This window comes from Melanotaenia boesemani, chromosome 9 (genome assembly GCF_017639745.1).
Source record: "Melanotaenia boesemani isolate fMelBoe1 chromosome 9, fMelBoe1.pri, whole genome shotgun sequence".
In the NCBI taxonomy this organism is placed as follows: Eukaryota; Metazoa; Chordata; class Actinopteri; order Atheriniformes; family Melanotaeniidae; genus Melanotaenia; species Melanotaenia boesemani.
In genome coordinates this window covers 21,641,375-21,663,433 of record NC_055690.1, presented here as the reverse complement: position 1 = coordinate 21,663,433, position 22,059 = coordinate 21,641,375, and the positions used below count along the sequence as shown (strand labels likewise).

Here is a 22,059-nt window from a genome sequence, read left to right as displayed (position 1 = left end):
TAGCTTCTGCAAAAATCTGTGGTCTGATTTGTGAGTAGAGCATCTCTCTCTTTGATGTGTTATAATCTGTTGTCTGAAATTCTGGACGCTTCACTGTATGTTGTGATGCTGTGAAGCTGTCTGGCTGTTAAAGGGGCAGTGTGTATTAATTTTGACCAGTGACAGCCACCATCCATTCACAACTGTGCCCGTCTTTACCACTGGATGACAGTAATTCTTACACACTGTACCTTTAATGTGAACTCCTCCCTCTCTTCTGTGTTATAATGTGGACCGTCCTCCCTTTTGTGCCTTCTACCTGTTTCAGTCACAAACACCACCACAGCTGACATCACTACTAATTACAGTACCACAGGTAAGATAAGTCACATCTGGAGTCCTATTCAATGTGAGGGAGCTTAAAGACTTCATTTACTCTGTGTTGTTGTTCTGAGCCAGGCAGTAAGAAGGAGAGCAGAAAAACTAGAAACCATCTGCAGTAGTTACTGTGGTGGCATGACTGTTAGGTCATTAGAGCAGTGGTGGCAGTGGTTTGATCAGTGACGTGTGGTCAGGAGAGGCATGTGAGGCAGTGCCTCACCTGTCATGATTAAAATAAAATAAAAAAAAGCACATAAATAAATATGAATTCTTTCCACTGATCTGTGTTAAAAATGCATTTTCAGTATAACTCTACACGTTTTTGATGTCTATTGAGTAAGATTTGCAGAATTTGAGCATTTTCCGATCACATACAGTGCAGAAACCCTGGGAGAGGCAGTGGCGAGCTGTGCCTCTCCTCTGACCGCGCGACCCAAAACAAACTGGGTTGCATGACACATGCTCGTTTCTCCTCCTTAACTTATCGACAATATGAACTTTATAGAAAAATTTGTTATACACCATGACTCTCTACAGCCTGTGTAATGTCCTTAATGTATTTGTGAGAGAATTATTCTTGTTTATCGTACAATAAAGTGTAGAGAAAAGTCAGCAGATGAGGAAGGTAGGCAGTACTCTGCCTCACCTTAAGGGTGCACACTCACACCAACACGGTGTGAGTGTAATTGAAAGAGGAATGCTGATGGGATATGAAGCATTACCAGCAGTTGCATGCCGTTGGAAGAATATTAAAATAGGATGCTCTTTTCACTTCTTACAATTATAAATCTGACTCCAGAGAAGTCAGTGCCTCACCAGCCATGAACCCCACCGCACATCACTGGGTTCGATGTGGTTCCTACAAGGTAGTTATGGCTTTAAACAGTTTTCATTACTGTGGCCTATTCTTGCTGCAAGGTGTTTTATTGTTTAATTTGTTTGTTGCAGCTGTTTTTTCTGCTCATTAAATCCCATTAAATACCTTTTGTACTTATGTGTGGACTTTAAATATCAGATAAGTTATAGTGTTAACAAATTGTGTCGAACATAAAATATATATCCGAAGACAAGGCTTCTTAAAAGTGAACAGTTAAAGCAGATAAGATAAATGAGCTTCTGCAAAAATCTGTGGTCTGATTTGTGAGTAGAGCATCTCTGTGATGTGTTGTAATGTGTTGTCTGAAATTCTGGATGCTTCACTGTATGTTGTGATACTGTGAAGCTGTCTGGCTGTTAAAGGGGCAGTGTGTATTAATTTTGACCAGTGACAGCCACCATCCATTCACAACTGTGCCCGTTTTTACCACTGGATGACAGTAATTCTTACACACTGTACCTTTAATGTGAACTCCTACCTCTCTTCTGTGTTATAATGTGGACTGTCCTCCCTTTTGTGCCTTCTACCTGTTTTCAGTCACAAACACCACCACAGCTGACATCACTACTAATTACAGTACCACAGGTAAGATAAGTCACATCTGGAGTCCTATTCAATGTGAGGGAGCTTAAAGACTTCATTTACTCTGTGTTGTTGTTCTGAGCCAGGCAGTAAGAAGGAGCGCAGAAAAACTAGAAACCATCTGCAGTAGTTACTGTGGTGGCATGACTGTTAGGTCATTAGAGCAGTGGTGGCACTGGTTTGATGTGGTTCCTACAAGGCAGTTACGGCTTTAAACAGTTTTCGTTACTGTGGTCTATTCTGGCTGCAAGGTGTTTTATTGTTTAATTTGTTTTTTTGCAGCTCTTTTTTTCTGCTAATCAAATTCCAGAATAATAAAAGTTTTTGTACTTGTGTGATGTGTTATAATGTGTTGTCTGAAATTCTGAGCGCTTCACTGTATGTTGTGATGCTGTGAAGCTGTCTGGCTGTTAAAGAGGCAGTGTGTAACAAAACCAAAGGTTAATGACAGAAAAATTTTATAAATCATTAAAAATGTTTTTTTTTTGCTGGTAACTAATCACTTTACTAAAATAACTGTTGTTTTTATTCACTTAAAAAGAGCCATTTCTATCTACTTGCCATGGGTCCACATACATGGCAGCTGCCATATTTATACCTCCATTTTTACTACGGTGTCTCTAAATGGACAAACAACTCTGTGTGAAGTGAGAACCATCTGAGCTTTAAGGCTGCAGTACCAACTTTGTTTGATAGGTGCTGGAGCACCATTTGGGATTAGTGACACCTTAAAAGGCACACAGAAGAAGAAAGTGTACATGCACACTATTTTCAAGTAGTTACCTGAAGTGCAGTCATTGCTGGACCTGAGGCCACTGGATCCTCTCCCAGATGAAAATATGTGTCTATTTAGATTAATTTTGAGCAGTGACAGCCACCATCCATTCACAACTATACTCATCTTTACCACTGGATGTCAGTAATTCTCACACACTGTACCTTTAATGTGAACTCCTACCTCTCTTCTGTGTTATAATGTGGACTGTCCTCCGTTTTGTGCTTTCTACCTGTTTTCAGTCATAAACACCACCACAGCTGTCATCACTACTAATTACAGTACCACAGGTAAGATAAGTCACATCTGGAGTCATATTCAATGTGTGAGGTAGGTGAGGGAGCTTAAAGATTTCATTTAATCTGTGTTGTTGTTCTGAGCCAGGCAGTAAGAAGGAGAGCAGAAAAACTAGAAACCATCTGCAGTAGTTACTGTGGGGGCATGACTGTTAGGTCATTAGAGCAGTGGTGGCACTGGTTTGATGTGGTTCCTACAAGGCAGTTATGGCTTTAAATGATTTTCATTACTGTGGTCTATTCTTGCTGTAAGGTGTTTTATTGTTTAATTTGTTAATGCAGCTGTTTTTTCTGCTCATTAAATAATTTTTAAACTTTTTTCAACTCGTGTGAACTTATGACTATCAGATAAATTATTATGCTTACAAATCATGTCAAAATGTAAAGTTTATAACCTTAGAGGCTTCTAAAAAGGTGATAAAGCGGATAAAAAATTGTTTGTTTAGGTTCAGCAAAAGTCATAACACTGACTTGTGAGTTGAGTAGCAATATGATGTGCAGCTAAGTACAGTATACACATACACAAGAGTGTGACTAGTAGGCCCCAATGGCCTAAATGCACTCAAAGCAAGTCTCCTGACTCTAGTTACATGATGCTGCCTTGTGTTTTTCTGTCTCTGCCTGTTCTTTTTCTTTGTATGCCATGCCAGGAAATTTCCAGTCCCTCAGAGGGAAACTGTTCTGGGTTTATGTTTCTCTTGTGAAATGAGATTAAACAGGGCTACTCTGGGAAATGGCTGCCGTGCCACTGACCAGTTACCTATCAGAGTAGATGTTTAGTTTCAAAACACAGATAAGATCCTTTTAAATTAAACATTTATGCAGGCCTGTGCCGAAGGTCTGTGCTGTGTGTGTGTGTGTGTGTGTGTGAGGTCTGCTTTAATGAATTATTTAATACACAAAGACACCCACTGATAATCATGTTCATTTCATTTTTCTGTCAAAGCAGCAACTGCTAGCCCACCAAAGACAATCAAAAAAGGTTTGTATGTGATGCGGTTACAGATTCTCTCCTAAAGGCAAAGCGCTTTCTTTCCACTTCTACTCCGTGCACCTCCCTCGCTCGCATTCAGCAGACACCTCTCCTTGTTGAACAAAATGTGATTGAATTGTTCATCATCTTCACCTGCTGCTATGCATGTTTCATGCTGTTTCTTGTAGAAGCACACCTCACCTCCTGCAGTCCTGATCAGCTTGTTCTTTCTTAAGTTGCCAGGTTTAGGCCACCTGAATGGTGCTAGTGCTACACTCTTTAGAAAATGCTATCACACCCACGCCTGTATGGGATTCTTCTGCGTCCTGCTTCCAATTCAAAATCCAAAGGCTGTGAGTGACCCTGTGTTTTTTGTGCTTTTTCTCCTCCAGAGAGCAATGGCTTTATCATTGCAGTCCTCATTGTTTGCGTTCTACTTCTGGCCATCCTGGGAAGTGTGCTCTATTTTCTCTACAAAAAGGGCAAGATCTGCGGCCGAGCTGGGAAACAAGACCTGTAAGTACTGAAAAAAAATCCAGTGGCCCTTTTTCTAAGTCTGATCTGAAATATTTTGCCCCATGAATCTGATTTAGCAGCAGATTTAAAAAAAAGGCTTTGCCAGGATACATTTTCTAAGATAATAAGAAATAAATGTGGGTGGATCAGGGAGACCTGAGTCGGTGTGTGTTAAAATAAGGGACTTTCACTGCAGAGAATGCGGTTCAACTGATTCTTTTTAGATTTTTATTTAATTTTAGTTGATTTTATTTTTTGAATTTTTCAGTTGCATTTAGTTTTGAGAAAAGAAGATTGGTTTTAAATAAACATTGAGCGGGGCTTTTCAACCCAAACTATGGTCTTTCCTAAATCAAAACAAGTATCGTTGTGGCCTAAACCCAAACAAACAAATGCAAATGAAAGCTAAGAAAAAAAAAAAACAACAAAAAACAAAACATTCACTTATGTGTCATTATGGTGTGTAGGTACACTGATCATTGGTCACCTGCTCTTGTCATTATTAGAAAGTGTCTATCACTGATTTTTTTTCCCATCTTATTAAAGCACCAGAGAGAAGTCCAGCAAAGACAACATTGTGGTTGAGATGAAGAGCGACAACACAGAAGAAGCCATTCTACTTGGGGTCAATGGTGAAAAACAGCCACCGAATGACCAGGTAGATATTTAATCTTGAATAAAACAGGCTCAGTACTGAAGCAAACATACTTTATTCCTGCATATACACCCCCCATCTTTGTTTTTATGTGTGTGTTTCCTCTGCAGTAAAAGCTAGTGATTACCTGCACGTTCTGAAGTGAGGAGGTGACTGCAGACACACCAGCTGCAGCTCCTGTTCTTTCCTCTCAGGCTTAAACCCGGATGCCTTCAAGCTTTCACCGCAGCTACTCTCTCCATATATGTCATGAAAACATCTGTCAGTTTATTTCATGATGGACTACTGACACTCCAAGCTGCATCTTTTGCTCACAGCCCTTTACACCCTCAAAAGCTTTAATAAGAAGTATTTTGGGAGCTCTGCTTCATAACTGCTGATGCATTTTCCTCCTTAAAGCCAAGGACAAACCTTTGACTGAACTGTAAGCCTTCTGTACTGCTGATTGCCAGAACAATGATTAGAGCACAAAGCTGACCAGGGACTGTTTTTATACACGATTTAGCATCACCTCAGGCAAAGCAATCACTGAAAAGCAGCCTGATGCAGCTCCATAAGTGTACATATTATAATCTATGTATATATTTCGTTATTTAAAATAACACAGTAGAAGAGAAAAATGAATAAATAAATGACTAGATAGTGTTTGTTATGCTTTGGTGCTCTTCTAGAGAGAAAAAGGGGAGTTTAGGCTGATGTGTTGGTTTTATTTTTATTTTTTTTCCTGCGCTTCTTCTGTTTTCGGTCTCCACACTGAAAGTTGGGGGCTCGAGCAGCCTCACCTCTACAGCCACCTCACTGGTTCACCACATCTTTGCCTTTTTTACAAATAAAAGGCTGCAGGTAATTTAATCACATATCATTCATATTTCTTTTTCTCACCATCTCCATCCAACATCATCCTTTACACACGTGTGTGTAGAGTACTGATGTTGTTTGAGACTGGTGACAGATCTGTACCGTCTAGTATATATACTCCGAGTTTTACTTCCAGTGTCGACAGAAGTCACAAAGTTTATGACATTTCAGATGTGACGTTTAAAGCTGTGGAAAAACTTTTTTTTGTACTTTTCTGCTTATAAGTGCACTGATTTCTTTGTGGTTATTCATGCAGTGTTTCTCTAATATGAGAACTATTTTCTTTTATGTGATTGTATGTTAATGAACTGTATGGCTTTTCTTACACCTTTTTAAAAGGAATCATGAAGGTAGAGCAGAATCACGGCATGAAGTTGCCCTGGTTACAAGGCAAATACGTATGTTTCTGTTTCACGATTGAATGAATGAATATATGTGTTGACTGAAACTTGAAATAATCTGTTACGTCCCAGAGAGACACAGAATCCCCCTCAGACTAAAGTGAAATCCATTTGTTATAAAACATGTGTTTATGCCGGTAACCATAGTCCACGACTACTGCGGAGGGGGGAATGACTGTGACTCCACGTGCAAAGTACAAAGACAATCACACCATTGTACCTTCCTACCTTCTGTTTTTAATGACTACCACTGTTAAATGTTTTGGGATGTTTTAAATGCCTTTTAAAGCTTTGAAACTTTAAAATATATTGTAATTAATATCATTGATGACATTTAAACCAATTTACCAACAAAATTGTTTTTAGTTTTTGAAAATTATACCAAATAAAGTTAAATGATTGAAACGAGAATGTGTTATTAGTAACAGCGTGATGGATGTAAACGGTGTACAAACTGCTCTGTGCAGCTTAGTCACACATTCAGGGTTCCCCTTTAGAGAACAAAGTAGGTACAATTCATATGGATGCCAGATTAGTGTATGAACTGTTTCTCCCTGAATTTATGGGTCAGTATTTAATTAACACATTTGTAAAGTTTCCTTACACAGCTGCTGGCTGGAAGAAAAATTTCAGAATAAAGAAAAAATATTAAGGTGGCCTCTGAATAAATTATATTTGTGAATCAAGGGGCTGTTTGGTAGCGCACAGCAAGTAGGCATCTGGTTTAAACCATGGCTGAGGCCCTTTTGCACATTTTACCAGTGCATGCATGGGTTCTCTCTGGGTACTCCAAAAAAAGTACTTGTTAGGTTAGATGGTGTTTCTAAATTCTCCCTAGGAGTGAGAATGGTTATGCATTTCTGTGCGTTGATCTGTGGACTAGCAACCTGTCCAGGGCATACCCTGCCTCTTACCTTAATGGCCGTTGGGATAGACTCCAGCTCCCCATGACGCTCCATTGGGATAAAAAATGGATGGACTGAAGCAATACACAGCAGGTTAACTGTCCCCAGGCAAACATGGTGAAAAACAAAAGTGCAATTAATCTTGAAATTCAAATAAAATGACTAATGTTAAATTTTCAGTAGACTTGTAAGAAAATACATAGTTTACCTCAGGGTTGTAAATAACTGATCCAGCTTTTAGTTAACTGAAGAATTTCTATTTATTTATTCAGGTTTACGCCTGCAGGCGTGAATGAACATCCAGCTTTAAGCAGGCCCTTTTACAAACACAAGACCGGCTTAATAGGTTATAAGTGTTTTATATGATGGTCATTTGATCTACTGGCAGGTCAGTCTAACCATATTTTGGTTTTTAATGCAATAACTGAATCCATTATAAAGCAATATGTAAGAAAATACACTCCAACCTACAGAAGAAAAATAGCATTGATGAACTAAATCTGTCTGCAGTTCAAACTAAATCAGGCCGTATAGGAGGACACGCTGTTGCTGTCAAACTCACCTTTTTCATATCAGCCCCTTTGGCTATGTATGCTTGAGTCATCGTCAGTCAGATTCTCCTGCTTAATGAGAGGAAACATTTCCATATTTTCCATTTAATACGGTTGACTCTTTAGTCGTTGCAGGTAGTTTTTACTGTGCCAAAAATACATTAAGAAAAGAATGCTGCTTCATGACTTTGAATGAATGTAATGCCTTTTGGCATTTAAAGCTACATGCTAATAAAAGAGACATGATGCTTTTCCTTAACGTTTTATTAAACAGCAATGTGCATACTTCCAAACTGATATGAGCAATCCGGGGGGAAAAAAATAAAAACCTAATGAATGCCTTTTTTTTTTTTTTTTTTTTTTTTAAACTGATGAGAAGCAATGCAGAATCATGGAACATCAGCTCCCTCTTCTGGCAGAAAACTGAGCTAACCCCCACAACGAGGCTGGGGGTAAAAAGGGGACATTGGAGGCTGAGTCCTTATCTGGGAAAGGCGGGCTGAAGCCTTTTACAGAACCACTTCACTGACAGATGAAGCCTGAAGCGGCTGAAGAGGCAGATCACAGATCAATGGAAGCATTACTGCACAATCTTGCCTTCAAAGATCAACAGGTTCCGATCAATACCTAAAAACTCTCCAAAAACTAGGCCTTATCTAAAAACAAGGTGTAGATTTTTAAACATATGGCACAGTTCATGGAATTAATAAGAAAACAAGACCTTTGGAACAAAATACATATACAGGAATGCAAAATGAAATAAAACTTTTTTTGTTTCAACTTTACACAAACTTTTGCTTTTCTTTAGAGTGACAGTATCAAAGCACAAATTGGTATACTGTGCAAAAACAAACATAAAAGGTAAATAATATGACAATGACATGCTGTCGTTAAAACATTAACAAAACATTGGTACAGTATTGAGGTGCATGGACCTCCTCGTCCATTATCACCCATCATTCAAGAAGTTTGTCAAGGCAACTAAGAACAGGAAAAAGAAAAGAAAAAGCATTAGAAGATGCCCTGACAGCACATAGATGGCTTCCAGTCAACACAGCATCACCCAGAATAAACTGGGACTGATTAAACTTTTAACATGATTGACACTCTCCCAAGCAAAAAGAATAAAAAGAAAGAAAACATTCTTCATATACTGGGAGAGGTTCAAGTTAATGTACCTAAAAGCTGCTTGCATGATTTTTTTTTTAACCGGTAGTACCTGGAAATGAAGCTGCTGTTGTTACTCCTGCCAACCCTGAAAATTCTCAAAAAACAGAAATGTGCAATTTTTAATATGACAAATAAAAAGTAGCAGGTTTCTTGTGTGACTTCATTGAGCGGATACTTTTTATTTTTTTGGCTACAGGTCACTTAGCTGACTGGACAGCTGACAGGAGAGCTGCAGTCAGCGTCAACCAGTCTCCTCCTCTGATTATTGTCAGATAAGTTGAACGCCACTTGGTTAGACAAACATGATTCCTGAGTTAGTTCTTACAGTTGGCCCAAACACTGATTTTTAATGCAGACTTAGGGTGGGGCCAGTAAACCCACGAGCCTACTTTTTAAAAAAAAAAAAAAAAAAGCCTCAGCAGTCACTCCCTTTTAAAGGACGGGAAATGATGCGAGAGAGAAACCTCAATCTGTTACAAAATGGCTGGTTTCCAGACCCAAAACATTTTGCTTTGTCATCTACCTAAAGAGAATATAAGTATATATTTATTTATATATATATAAAAAGTTAAAACACTGATGAATCAACAGCCTGGGAGGGTTGAGGGCTCACAAGCTGTATTTACTTTCAAGTATGCTACATTATGGACTGGAAAGACAAATGATACTGTCACTTTAAAGAAACAGGATGACAACTAAACATTCACAAATGTACACTTAAGGCTTATTTGTTTAGCACTAACAATAGTAGCAGCAGTGAAGCACTTCTGAATTAATAACAATATTTATGACATATTACAATAATATATTATCATAGTAAATCAATGACTTTTTTTTCCTTTTTTTTTTCTTTTCATAATGTTGGACTGAGCTGTGGACAGAAACCCTAACCAGTCAGTAAAATTTGACAAACACAGAAAAAAAAAAAAAAAGTTTCAGCCGCCAGAGATTGCACAGCACAAACCTGTCTGGTACTGCAGGGTCTTCAACATTAGCGTGTCCTCTATTAATCTCACTGCCAGGCTCCACAGCTACACCAGACCCTGCCATGTCACGTAGAGCAGTAGTACGATTACAGAGCGAAAGTCTGAGGACACCGACTAGAAATCCACATTCATGTTGTACAGGAGTGGGAGTGAGGTGGGGGTCATGTGAGAGCAGGCCATGAGGAGAAGTTCTGGCACACACACACACACACAAGCAAGCCCATGTACACGTAACGTAACACACACAAACTGCCAGCTAAAAGTCTGACCTGAAACCATCGTCATGCTTTGCTGAAAAATACAACACGACAAAAATGCCAGTTTTTCTAAAAAAAAAAAAAAAAAAAAGAGTACCGAAGCAACGTTGTTAAACAAAGACCAAATCAGACTGAATTTTATAATGAAAACGCTCTGCTGAAAGTTTTTCAAGCTGCTGCTGACCTGGTGATGACGACATCCCTACTCTTCCTCACGCTTCCTTCTTCAGTCAAAGAGGCAAAACTCCCTTTAATCTGAATCCTGTTTACCCAACAGTTACCCTCAAAGCTGAAGCCATTTTCACACATCATATATGCACGTACTGAATATATTACACACATTTAATATATATTTACTCATATATTAAATTTTCATATAGACACACATTTTTAGTTTTATCTGTGAGGTGTTGGTTACATTTTCAGCAAGAGGCTTCATCATGAAAGATAAAAAAATTCTGCCTTCCCAGGATTCCTATGAAAGTCTTATGTTCTGTGGCGTCCCGTCACCGCTACACATGCGGTCAGTCAGTCCCGAGGAGATGCTCTTTTAACAGAAGCGGCCTGCTGCAGCAGTTTTTACAAAAAAAAAAAGAAAAAAGGCGAGACCCTGTTGAAAGCGCATGGAGTGCAGGGCGCAGAGTCCCAGAGATACTGTGAGCTCGCTGGAGTAAACAGCCAGTTAAAAATCCACAGGGGCGAAGGGTGTCAGCCAGCACTGGAGGTACTGCTGCAGGCTGCAGGCAGCAGGCTTTGGGTTGGTCTGTGCCAACCTAAACCAAAACCAGGCTGGGCCAAGCTAGGGCAAGAGAGCAGACAGAGGCATGACTATGTGCTATGTGAGAATATGCGCGGTCGAGGACACGGAGACAAACTCGCGGAGGATATTCTTGGCCATTTCTATATTGTTCTGTGCAATCATCAGTGCTTTCTGGATGTCTTGATAAGAGTATCCCTGACTCATGAGGTGCTCAATCTCACTACTGATCTGAGGGTTGGCTTCTCCTCCTGTTGACCCACTACTGGGTGGAACAGGGACAGGTGGGACAGGGCTGTGCCGGCGCTCCGAGTTCATCCTTCTGGGCAGAGGCTTTGGAGGTCTCTCTGGTGCTTCTATCGGCTCTAAAAAGGCTGAGGAAACAAGTCAAAGTTTGGTTTTCAATCATAAACTCTTTTTCTCAACCAAATGTCAACCTATATTAGGATTTATTTAACTAAAAGTAATCTTGATCTAAAATAATTGATCACCGTAATTAATCCTGAGGCGAGATTCAGGCTTTTTCTAGATAACAGTAAAAGCGCTATTAGTTCTCCACTGGTGTGACATTTAACAAAGCACTTGAAGAGCTCAATTACAATCTGAGTGCTTGTTAGCTTGACACAAAGTGATTATATTAATCACAGACACAAAGATCAAGGTCTTTAGTGAAACAGACACTCAGATCTGTGGTAAATCTCAACTCAACAGAGATGAAGACATCACCATGAGAAACAAAATAGATCATCTCAAAAACAAACTGGCAAATTACTTTTGCAAGGTGGTCGTCACCTCAAGGTTATTACTGGCACAAAAAAAAACTGAAGTAAGCTAGAAGCTAGAAATCAGGAAGTCTTGTCATCACCCTTTTACTGAGCTTGTCAGCGTCTACACCAAAATAGTCTCAAACAAATCCTTATTTTACTGTTAAGACATTTGTCTGCTACATATACACCATTTCAACTGTTGACTAACAGCAGCAAACATTTGGCTTCACCAATTACAAACACTATCTTAACTTCTTCACAGTCCTCAGCAGTCGACAGTTACTGTGAAAATAAGGCGTCTCTCTCCTACTGGAAGCACAACTCTGTCTCTAATGTGTTCAGCACCTGTGAACGAGCTGTTTGCGCATCAGCTTTGTTCTTGTGGTTTGTTACCCAAACAGACGATGTGCATTGTGAGGGAAAAAAAAAACAATGATTTTCGGTAACTTCTAGCTTACTAAAAAAAATTAGCATTTTGCATTTTTTTTCCCTACAGAGCATGCCAGAGTATGCTAAAGCGTGTGACGGATTATGTCTCAGTGATTTACATAAAATTAAAATGATTCAGTAGATCATTCCACAGACGTTGTGTGCATCACCCCGAAGGAAGCAGCAACTATTTATCTGCTTTTATCATCACAAACATTGCAGCACAGCTCTCTTTCTGGGCTTTTAACTGCTTTGTACTTTGATTTTGTGCATGCTGAGTTCAGAAAATGTTTAAGCCTGAATACCATATAAAAGCCACATAACTTCTGTACATATTTAATTATTAATCAAACATAAAATAAAATCTTACAATACCAAATTAACACATATTGTAAATGCCACCACTTCAGGATCTTATATACTAAATTATACATTACTATAGCCCAAAAAACAGCAGATGTTTCTAAATATATGAGCACTGCATGAACAGGTTTTGCACTTACTTGATGTATTAAAAACTACCTGTTGGTCTAAAAGGACAAGTTAACTTACATGCTGCAGCTCCAGCATCTGAATCTAGAGAAAGGCGGTTGAAAGCAGCTGTGGAGCTTGATGAAGAAGAGGATGAAGAAGAAGACAAAGACCCCCCCATCTCTGAAAGGGTCCGTCGGGCAGGTGGCAACGGCAGTCTGGGCTTTGGGAAGTCATAGCCATTATCCTCTTCCTCCCTGTCCTCGGCCAAGTGGTCTCTGGGACCGTTGCTCATCATCTGAGGGGGCAGGTCCGAATAGTCTGAAAGGATGAAAGGCCATTTGCCATTTAGCACACAGCACCATTAAGTTAAAAATAACATTCAGGAAATTCATACAGACTGGACCAGAACGGTTAAATTATCAGAAAATATTACATATATAAATAGATCTTTGCTGTATGATAAAAGAAGTTTGTGAGAAGACAGAACAGAAATCTGACATCTTATAAATAATTATTGCTACTCTCAGTCTAACTTATACTACAATCAAAATACCTGAATCCCTGCTTTGTTGTGACATGGTCTGAATGTTGTACATGGCTTCATACATTTGAGGTCCAGCCTCCAGATCAGCCAGTGTCAGCCTACAAAAGCAAACAGCAACAACAAATTAACAGACAACCCTGTAACATAACAGATTATTCCCTGTCTTTTGATGTGCTGGAAGTGGATTTATTAAGAAGCTTGAATACCTTGAGTTTAATGTGGAAGCTTGGGTTTGTGTCTGGACTGCTGGCAGGGACTGAGGCTGTGGGGGTCTTGGGACTGGTGGGGTCTCCCCTACTGGTGGTGCCATGATGGGACGAGAGGAGGGGATCATGTACTCCGAGTCATCCTCACTGTCATGTGCCTCATCTCCTGCCACTGGTCTCAGGACTGGAGACGGTCTGGGATCAAGCAATCCAAGATTAACAGCAAGCAAAATGAATGTTGATAAGTCGCTACAGCACCAGTTCAGTTCAACAGACCTGGTGGCCATTGAATAGATGGAGTTGGCTGAAGCCGACGGTTTCACTTTGGGGTTGTCGTAATCTTGACCAGCTAGTGCAGCAAAATTCTGGAAAGGAAACAAACATGAGTGAGAATATTAGACTGATGCAACTCCACTTTAACCAGGAGCTGCTGTTGACTTTTTCCACTTAGGTTAGTCTCTCCATTTCTAATACACTGATTACTTAATAAAAATAAAAAATAAAAAAAAGGAAGACAACCTTTAACAGCATTTTTAAAGCTCAAATACACTATTAGATCAATGAAATTTGCACTGATCACATAATCAATTGTCCCTGGGCAACACAATAAACCTCACATTGCCACCTTATGTTTTTTACATGCAAGTGCTTTGGAAGAGAGTTTGTTAAATTAATGCAATGCACTCCCTTGATCCCCGCGACCCTTCATTAGACGAAGCAGTGTAGACAATGGATGGATGGGTACTCCCTTGGTTTTGACATGTCCTACCCTAGTTTACACTTCACTTGTGACTAAACTATGGTATAATGTATTAATCTGTGAACTGAAGAGGTGAACTTTTTCTAACTGTGAACATCCTTTTTGTCTCAAACTTACAACTAATTTTATTTTAGTGGTTAACTCAAACATATTTCAGCTGCATAATGAATATGGGCATAATGTGCAGACGCTCAACTGTAAAATTAAGCATAGACTTACGAATTTAGCAGAAAAGGTCAGGAGTTGAAAACAAATATGCCTTTTGTATTCGAAAACTGTTACTGGACCTCTACAATATTAGTAAAAATACTACACTAGGTTGCAAAAAACAAAACAGATCCACAAGAGAGAAAGAGAGAAATTAGATGTGACCAGATCAACAGTTATTCTGCGATAGAAGAGTTGGTTAGCTCTGCAACATAGAAGACCTGAATGTTTGCATATGGCAACAGTACAGGATGATCACAGAATCCATTCAGTTGCTGTCAACACAACATCACAGTGGGAGGCCTTCTGCTGGAAATGCACTCTCCTGGCTGAAAATGCACGGGATGAAAGTTGAGGAAACACTAGGGCTGGACGATATGAGCTATATTTCATGTCTCAATATTTTGTTTTTACCTAAAACAAAATATATCACATATCAATATATTTTTTTGTCTGTAACCAAAGAGACAGTTCTAACTCACAGCACTGAGTGCTAAGTGGATTTCTAAGGTCAGCAGCACATGTTGAATGAAGTTTAAGTAAATGCATATTAAATACTCTGAAAATAAAATGAAAAATACTTTTTGAAGAGTATAACAAAAATACATTTACCCAAATTTAAACGATATTCCCTCACTCTATACTGCGTGTGAAAAAGTCTCAATGTGTTTGAAAATCTCGTTTTTTAATCCACAGGTGGCAGCACGCAATTCAGAATTAACTGGAAACCACAGTTGTCTTACAAAATCCTGAGAAAAGCAGATGCAGCTTCTTATGAGAATGAATATCGCATGTAATTGTACATAACCAGAATAGCAGTGAGCCAGCAGAAAGCTGCATAAATGGTCAACCCAAACCACAATCTCTAGGTAGCAGACACACACGCTCACACACATAGCAACGACGGCAACTGAAATATTTGCAGATGTGTTTTTTTTCTTTTTTTTACATGGTCTCACTCGCTTCTGGAGATTTTACTGTGAACCTGGATAGTAAAGCTTTGCGAATATTTGCGAATATTAATGACATTTACGTTGTCACGTCACTGCTCTACAACATCTAGAGCATTTCAGGACTCCAGTGCATGTGTGAAAACTATTTAAGTTTACAATAAAGATTTTATCAGAATAAATAAATATTGACTGTAAGGTTTAACCATAAGTTAAAAGTAGAAAGTCATCGTCACAGCCCAATTTGATCTGGACAGCTTTGTTTGGAAAGTTATAACTAAAATTAATCTGACTAGTGCAAGTAAAAAAAAGTAAAAAAGAAGGCTACGAATGGCTCATCAAACATCATTCGTAGAAAACATGGAAGCAGTGCAATAGCACTGAAATGTTCGGTTTCCAAAGCCCCTGTGTCATTAGCCAGATTAACTCTAATGTGTTCTTCAAAATACATTTGAACTAGAAAAAAGAGGGGGGAGTGTATTTCACTCTGTTATTGCTAAAAAAAAAAAATAGTCTGCACTTTAAGCTCATAATTAAATGCAACTGTAATTCAGATATATTTTCATAAACAGCTAATAAAAAAACTTGTCCAAACACTTAAGAGGCCTTCCTGTATATCCCTATTTAACTGTTTCTTTAACTCTACATAAAAATGTATTTCTAAGTATTTTCATAAATTTGCAGGTAAAAATTCTGGATTTTGCCCTAAATGTGATAAAAAGTAATCAGAGTGGTTAGTCAGAAATTACTGCGGTATCTTTAATTTAAAGATAAATGAAAGTTTGTGTGCATTACTGACTATTAACCTCTGTGTTGTGTGTACTTGTAACATGCATAACATGACAGTTCAGTGTGTTGTGGTTGTTCTGACCAGCTGGTGGTCCAGACTGATGGAGCTGTTGTTCTTTGGGGAGTCTGAGCGAGTGTCCAGAGCAGAGGGCAGTGCCAATGGAAGGGAATGTCTGTTGGACAGTTCCCTGACACCAGCTCCGATGTCTCCTCCCAGAGTGGAGACTTGGGTGGATGAAGAGGATGAGGAGGACGAGGAGGATGAGGAGATGGGGGCCTTGGGAACAGGTCTGGAGTTCCATTCAGCCAAAGGACGGTTTGGTGGTGTAGGAGGGAGCTTATCTCGAGGGGGATCCCCTGGAGTGCAGGGTAAGGGCCTTCTCTGTAGCCGGCCATCAGGGGCTGTCCCGACTAGGTGGGGTCTGTCTGGAGGAGGGGGAGGGGGGAGGTCCCGCAGTGCAGGGGGGAGGGGAAGAGGCTTGTCTTTGTGGTGAGATGCTGCCTGGAAGGGTTAAATGGAGATGGAGGGATCTCTTTTAGAAGTTTTTCAGATGATGGAAACAATGCATTTGAAAGAAAACCAGTGTTTACAGTTGCCATGACAATGAACAATATATACAGTTACAGTTTTGACGGCATGAACGAGCACTAGTCATCTGCAAACAATTACAACTTTCTATCCATAATTAAAATTTATCTACATTTAAGCAAAAATATTTAGTAGAAATATTTGGATACATGTAGTGTCTATTTAAACACTCGTTAATATCTACAGTGTATTAGTAGTAAAGTTATTTTCATAGAGTAGGGTAACAACTGAAATTATGTTTAAATTTAAAGCTTGCCTTTTCTCTCTGCTTTGACTGAATGAAACATGAGTCATGTCATAACCAGCTGCAAAGCGGGATGTTTCAGGTATTTTTCTACAGAAGAATTAACTTTAAGGGTTTGGAAGGAAACTGAACTTGCTTTATCAAGTTGAAAATATGGCTTGCAATCAGAAGAGGGGAAAATATCCATCTATACAAGTATAAAGAGTCAATACATTTTCATGAAAATAAAAAATGATTGTGTTAAACCAAATAGAACTCTAAAGTGGCATTTTGGTCTGCCTGAAATTATGCTCTCAGACTTCCAATAATGCAGCTATCAGTCGAATGGCTCTTATAATGTATATGTTCAGTTGGATTCAAACTGGCCCAGCATATGCTTTGAGCATATGCCACAGCTTCCACATGGGCTTTGACCCATAAGTAACAGAAGAAGCTGGTAACAGCAGAAAATAACCACAAGGGAAAGTGTGAGTCTCATTTGTAAAGCAAAGCATACAGCAGGTGTAAAATGTACAAAACTTTAAAGCTGTCCAACTAAGCAATTTGCTGCCTGCCCAACCGTTAGTCAGCTGTTTGGGGTGTGAAGTGATAAGTTACTGTGAAGCCCATTTATAACAAGCTGATGGGAAGATATCACAACCTGTCATTGTTCAGTCAGACACACTGAAGGCAAACACACACAGATTGAGGCTGCTTGGTGGACCAAATGCATATCAGAATCAGAATCAGAAATACTTTATTAATCCCTTTGGAAATTCCTCAGGGAAATTTGTGTTTCCAGTACAACCCGTCCAAGACTAGACAATAACAACATATAACACAAACAGGATCAGGCATACTGAGACAGCAGCCGTTTCTACAGCGCTCCTTTGTCTTCGATATAGGAGAAAGATAACATTAGGGGAATAAGATGTAGCTGGAGAGAATAAAAAAAAAGGCATCTCCACACTGGGCCTAAGGGCCCATTATTGAGATACAAAAAAAACACTCCTCGGTACATAAAGCACATAACTCAGACATTCACAACATCAGAAACACGTGGCGGGGAGGGGTCTCCCATCGCAGCAAAGTGCGGACGCAGCTGAGCGCGTCCAATCAACCCGCCGCCCGGGAGTGGAGGGAGGGACAACCCAGGCAGTGAATCATCAGGAAGGTGCATCTGTAGTGGTGTATTTGAGTGTGGTGCGTGTGTGTGCGCAGTAAGTGAGCATGAACACCTTTTAATGTCCTTGTTTTTTTAAATGAGGTGCTTGTTGTGGATGTTTTGTTACCTTACTAGTAACCCCAGGACTGGAGGCACCAGGGGGGTTTGGAGGTCTGTGTGGTAACAGATCAAGTCTGGGAGGCACTGGAGGAAGAGAGGACTGAGGACCCATGGACATGGGTGATGGGGGGCGGTCCACCTGAATCACACACACATTAGAGCCAAACAGCTATTACATCTGATCAAAACCATCACAGTCAGGCTTTGTTTAAAGCTAGAGATACTAGAATAACACTCTCATCCTTTCATACTGAAATTTCTACTAACTGCACATTTAAAAAATTTGGTACAGTATTTTTTGCAGTGGCTCTAGGGAGAAAACAAACAAACTTAAAACCCTTGTTTGGTTCAAACACAAAACACAGATACAAGTACATTTAAAAAAAAATGGGCAAAGAGGCTGGTGCAGCAATCAAAACTAAAGAGAGTCCCAGGGAACACATCAAAGTGTGTGATCTCAGGTATTCACCCTATTCTTAGATTAATACACAGTTTCTCAGAGGCACATAAAAAATGTAAGATCGAATACTGCCCTAGATATCAAATACCAAGAGACACACATGCACACACACACAAAACTGCTACCTTGGAACCATGAAAGATGGAGATAAAAGACTGTAGATATGAGACTGAGCTTAAAGCTTCAAAAAAAGTGAGAAGCGCAAAGCAGGGAGTGTTTCATCTGCACAACTATGGGTCTCTCAGAGAGGGAAAAAACACAGGACAAGAGGCACCAATGGTGTCAAGTGCCTCAAAGTTTTATCAACAGAAAGTAGCAGAGCAGCTTGGCCTGTGCCACCACCAGAGGCTGATAAAGGGGAAATGACTGGAAATTCATCATTTGTAGATTGAAGGACTTAAAAAATTGCTAGAAGTAGAGGTGTAATTTCAGAGTACAACATGACACCATCCCTCTGTGCTGATCTCCAGCCCAGGGTTTACCACCCGCTTAGGCCACGCAGAATGTGTAGCTCATGACACACTTTGTTTTGGTCTTTAGGCAGTGCACAACAGCAGACCTTGCTGTGAAATGATTTAGCTTTTTGCCCATTTAAATAACTTCTGTTTTAATTAAGTCAGTCTTTCCACAATCTTACCATTGTACCAGCAAGTTTGCTCATCATGAGGTGGGGGTCTTCAAGTCTGTCATCATCATCGTCATCATAACTGGGAGATGGGGCACCCTCAGCCCCATAAGTCCCCCTACATGAGCCTCCACTGTTGTCCTTGGGGTCAAAAGGATCTACAACAATGGGCTCTGTACCTTTAATCTCACAGCGACAAAATGGACATCCCGTTCCTTGACCCTCTGACTCCTGTGACACAGACAGAAAATGGATATAACGGCATGAAGATAAAAGAATCTAAAAAGTTCACCTCTCAACAGCTATGAGTTATGACACTTAATCAACCAATGCAAACCCCTTGCTTTCACCCACACACAAAAAAAAAAGGGTGGAAAAAAAAAAGATTGCTTCCACCCACTCGAGTACCTGCCAGGCAGTGAGACAAGAGGTGCACATGAGATGACCACAGGGCTCAATCTTCACATCCTTGTCATTCTCAGCGCAGATCTTACAAAGCTGGAAAGTGGAGCCCATCTCACAGTACAGCTCATATTGCTCCTGAGGGGGAAAATGCATGACAAGACAGTAATGTCACAGAGTTACACATCACCTCAGATCATTCTGAGAAGAGCCTGAGAGCATCATGAGCACTGGTTAAAATGTGGGGGCGTATTTTTAGTTTCAGTCCTCTGCTCAAGCACAATGAGTCTGTCAACAACTTTGATAAAACACTGAAATGATATTTTATAGCTATGCATCTTCTTTGGTGACAGTGTTGTAACCTTAAATGTTCTGACAAAATTCATTTGCTTTAACTAAAAAATTATGCTCTGAAAACTGAATGTGTTTTTAACCATCTACAAGCTCAGGGTCATGTTAAAAAAATACTGTGCCTCACAATTTTCCGATAGATTGTGGCTTTGTTGAAGCAGAGGAAACTGTTTTTAGGTTAAAAGAAGATTAGTCAACATTAGGGACTGAACATCTTGTTCAAAATAAAAGTTGTTTTGAATGCTTTCTTCAGAAAGTTAAGCAACCAAGTCTTGTTCAATCCTACTTCAAAAGTATTTATTGTACTACAATATTTACAGTGAAAAAATACACAATACAAAAATATATTTAATAGTATGTGACTCTCCAACCCTCTTCTGGTTTTGCAGTTACCTTTAAATCAGTTCCTGAATATTTTATCATGTCCTCTACTTCTGCTTCATTTTTGTTGTATACAACACTGTTGCAGTTTTTAATAAAAGATCATGTATGTGCTACGTGTTCTCTAAAAGCAATGATAAAAAAGTAACGAGAAAAAAAACAAATCCAACAACAAAGTATAAAATATGGCATAGACAAGACAATCTGATGTCATATTGCTCTGACCTGTGTGACTTTGATGTGATCTTGAGGTGAAGGCTCACACAAGCCTGTTAGATCGGGGTTTTGGGTCCGGCCATCGGGGAATAAATAGCTGGAGATGGAAAGGTATATTAAATGAAAAGGCACCCACAGAAATCTCCTTGGATAGCTTGACATGCATTTTTATTTAAACGTTATCATCAGTATTAGTTAAGATTATACAGAATGTGTACCTAACAGACTGCAGTTATGAAAATGTCTGTTCAGTCCGTTCATTTGATACGAGTTGATGCATTTACAGTGCGTGACTACTTTACAAATAGGTCAGACACAGTAATTACTATTTGACAAATGTTTTGTAGATCTAGGCGATACATTTAGGCTTTACCAGCTTAAATCAGCATTTAATTACAGGTTGAGACGGACTAAAAGTAGTTTTCATTAAACAAAGGAATCAATGCTGGCATTAAAAGGATGAGTTTCATGCCAGCTAGCTGAAGCACTGACTGGGACGCACATTAAAAATCAACATTTCTAACTCTAGTTTTGATGACAGTGGAATGATGAAAACAAGCAAGATGATATGCTTGGATTGGCTTGGAGCTGAAAGGCAGATTCAAGCACAGAATGCAAAACAAGACTGCTAAGATTTACAGAAAGACACATACTTTGTAGAAACAGGATGCAAGAAAAAGAATTCCTACATAAAAAGAAGAGCATTAAATGAAGACCACAAACCATTTAGAGACACACAAGAGCAGCTCAGAAGTTTATATTAAAAGTTGCAAGAAAATTGCATCTATAAGCTAGCCAAACCAAAAGGCCAGTTCACTTACAATCCTTCCCTGAATCCATCTATGAGAGCCTGGAAGAGGGGTTTATTATGGGGAATAGTTTGGAGAATATTTCCATCTGCTGTCACGTAGCCGATAGCCCACTGGCCTAGTCGTGTGCAGCTCAGTCGAAAGATATAACTGAGGAGGGATGAGAAGACGATAAAAGTGTATTGAAGGATCACACTTCCAAAAAAGTTATTAAATATTTGAGGCTGCAAAAGAACCTGCAAAATAGGTACACAAAAACATTATACAAGTATGCTCAACTTTTATTAAACATATAAAAATGCAAATATATAGGCTGAATTAGGAACAAACATATCCTCTTGCCAGGAAAGCAGGTCAAAATTAGGTCAAAAGAGTTTTGAATAAATGGTACATCAAAGGTAGAAATGGTTAACCATTCAAATAAAAGGAAACACAAACATTCATATTTAAATACAGTATGCTATGGTACCCTGCACACAGATTGACCAGCGACAGCTTGGATGTCAACGTGGCCCTTTGCAGAATCGGCCTGAAAAGTGACATCAGCTCCCAGTGTACAATCAGACCATTGATGCAAGGTACCAGTTCCAAGCTGCCCTAGGCTCTTAGCACAAAGTCCACCCCCCCACCCACCCTCACACACACCCACACTAAGGCATAAATGTTATGTGAA

At 39.5% G+C, this 22,059-nt stretch overlaps 2 protein-coding genes across 23 annotated transcripts in view; one reads left to right on the top strand and one right to left on the bottom strand.

Moving 5' to 3' along the window:
• The window catches only part of mcamb (melanoma cell adhesion molecule b), a 42,296-nt gene extending 35,598 nt beyond the window's left edge, over nt 1-6,698 (top strand). For 2 of the 22 annotated variants that reach the window (XM_041994160.1, XM_041994156.1), the window contains 7 exons: nt 308-355; nt 1,775-1,822; nt 2,837-2,884; nt 3,837-3,872; nt 4,256-4,379; nt 4,926-5,037; nt 5,145-6,698. In XM_041994160.1, coding sequence (XP_041850094.1) covers nt 308-355; nt 1,775-1,822; nt 2,837-2,884; nt 3,837-3,872; nt 4,256-4,379; nt 4,926-5,037; nt 5,145-5,147 — 419 coding nt within the window. In that variant the 3' untranslated portion in view covers nt 5,148-6,698. Of the gene's footprint in view, nt 1-307; nt 507-1,774; nt 1,823-1,973; nt 2,885-2,928; nt 3,873-4,255; nt 4,380-4,925; nt 5,038-5,144 lie in introns of those variants that run through there. The other 20 variants (XM_041994164.1, XM_041994158.1, XM_041994172.1 and 17 more) reach the window with 13 other exon arrangements.
• Nucleotides 6,699-8,004: 1,306 nt separating this feature from the next.
• The window catches only part of cbl (Cbl proto-oncogene, E3 ubiquitin protein ligase), a 41,835-nt gene continuing 27,780 nt past the window's right edge, over nt 8,005-22,059 (bottom strand). The window contains exons 6-16 of the mRNA XM_041994155.1: nt 21,399-21,536; nt 20,587-20,674; nt 19,636-19,767; nt 19,240-19,458; nt 18,150-18,281; nt 16,128-16,547; nt 13,616-13,704; nt 13,340-13,534; nt 13,143-13,231; nt 12,668-12,907; nt 8,005-11,293 (exon numbers count right to left, since the gene is read on the bottom strand). Of these exons, the coding sequence (XP_041850089.1) occupies nt 10,998-11,293; nt 12,668-12,907; nt 13,143-13,231; nt 13,340-13,534; nt 13,616-13,704; nt 16,128-16,547; nt 18,150-18,281; nt 19,240-19,458; nt 19,636-19,767; nt 20,587-20,674; nt 21,399-21,536 (2,038 nt within the window). The 3' untranslated portion in view covers nt 8,005-10,997. The remainder of the gene's footprint in view (nt 11,294-12,667; nt 12,908-13,142; nt 13,232-13,339; nt 13,535-13,615; nt 13,705-16,127; nt 16,548-18,149; nt 18,282-19,239; nt 19,459-19,635; nt 19,768-20,586; nt 20,675-21,398; nt 21,537-22,059) is intronic.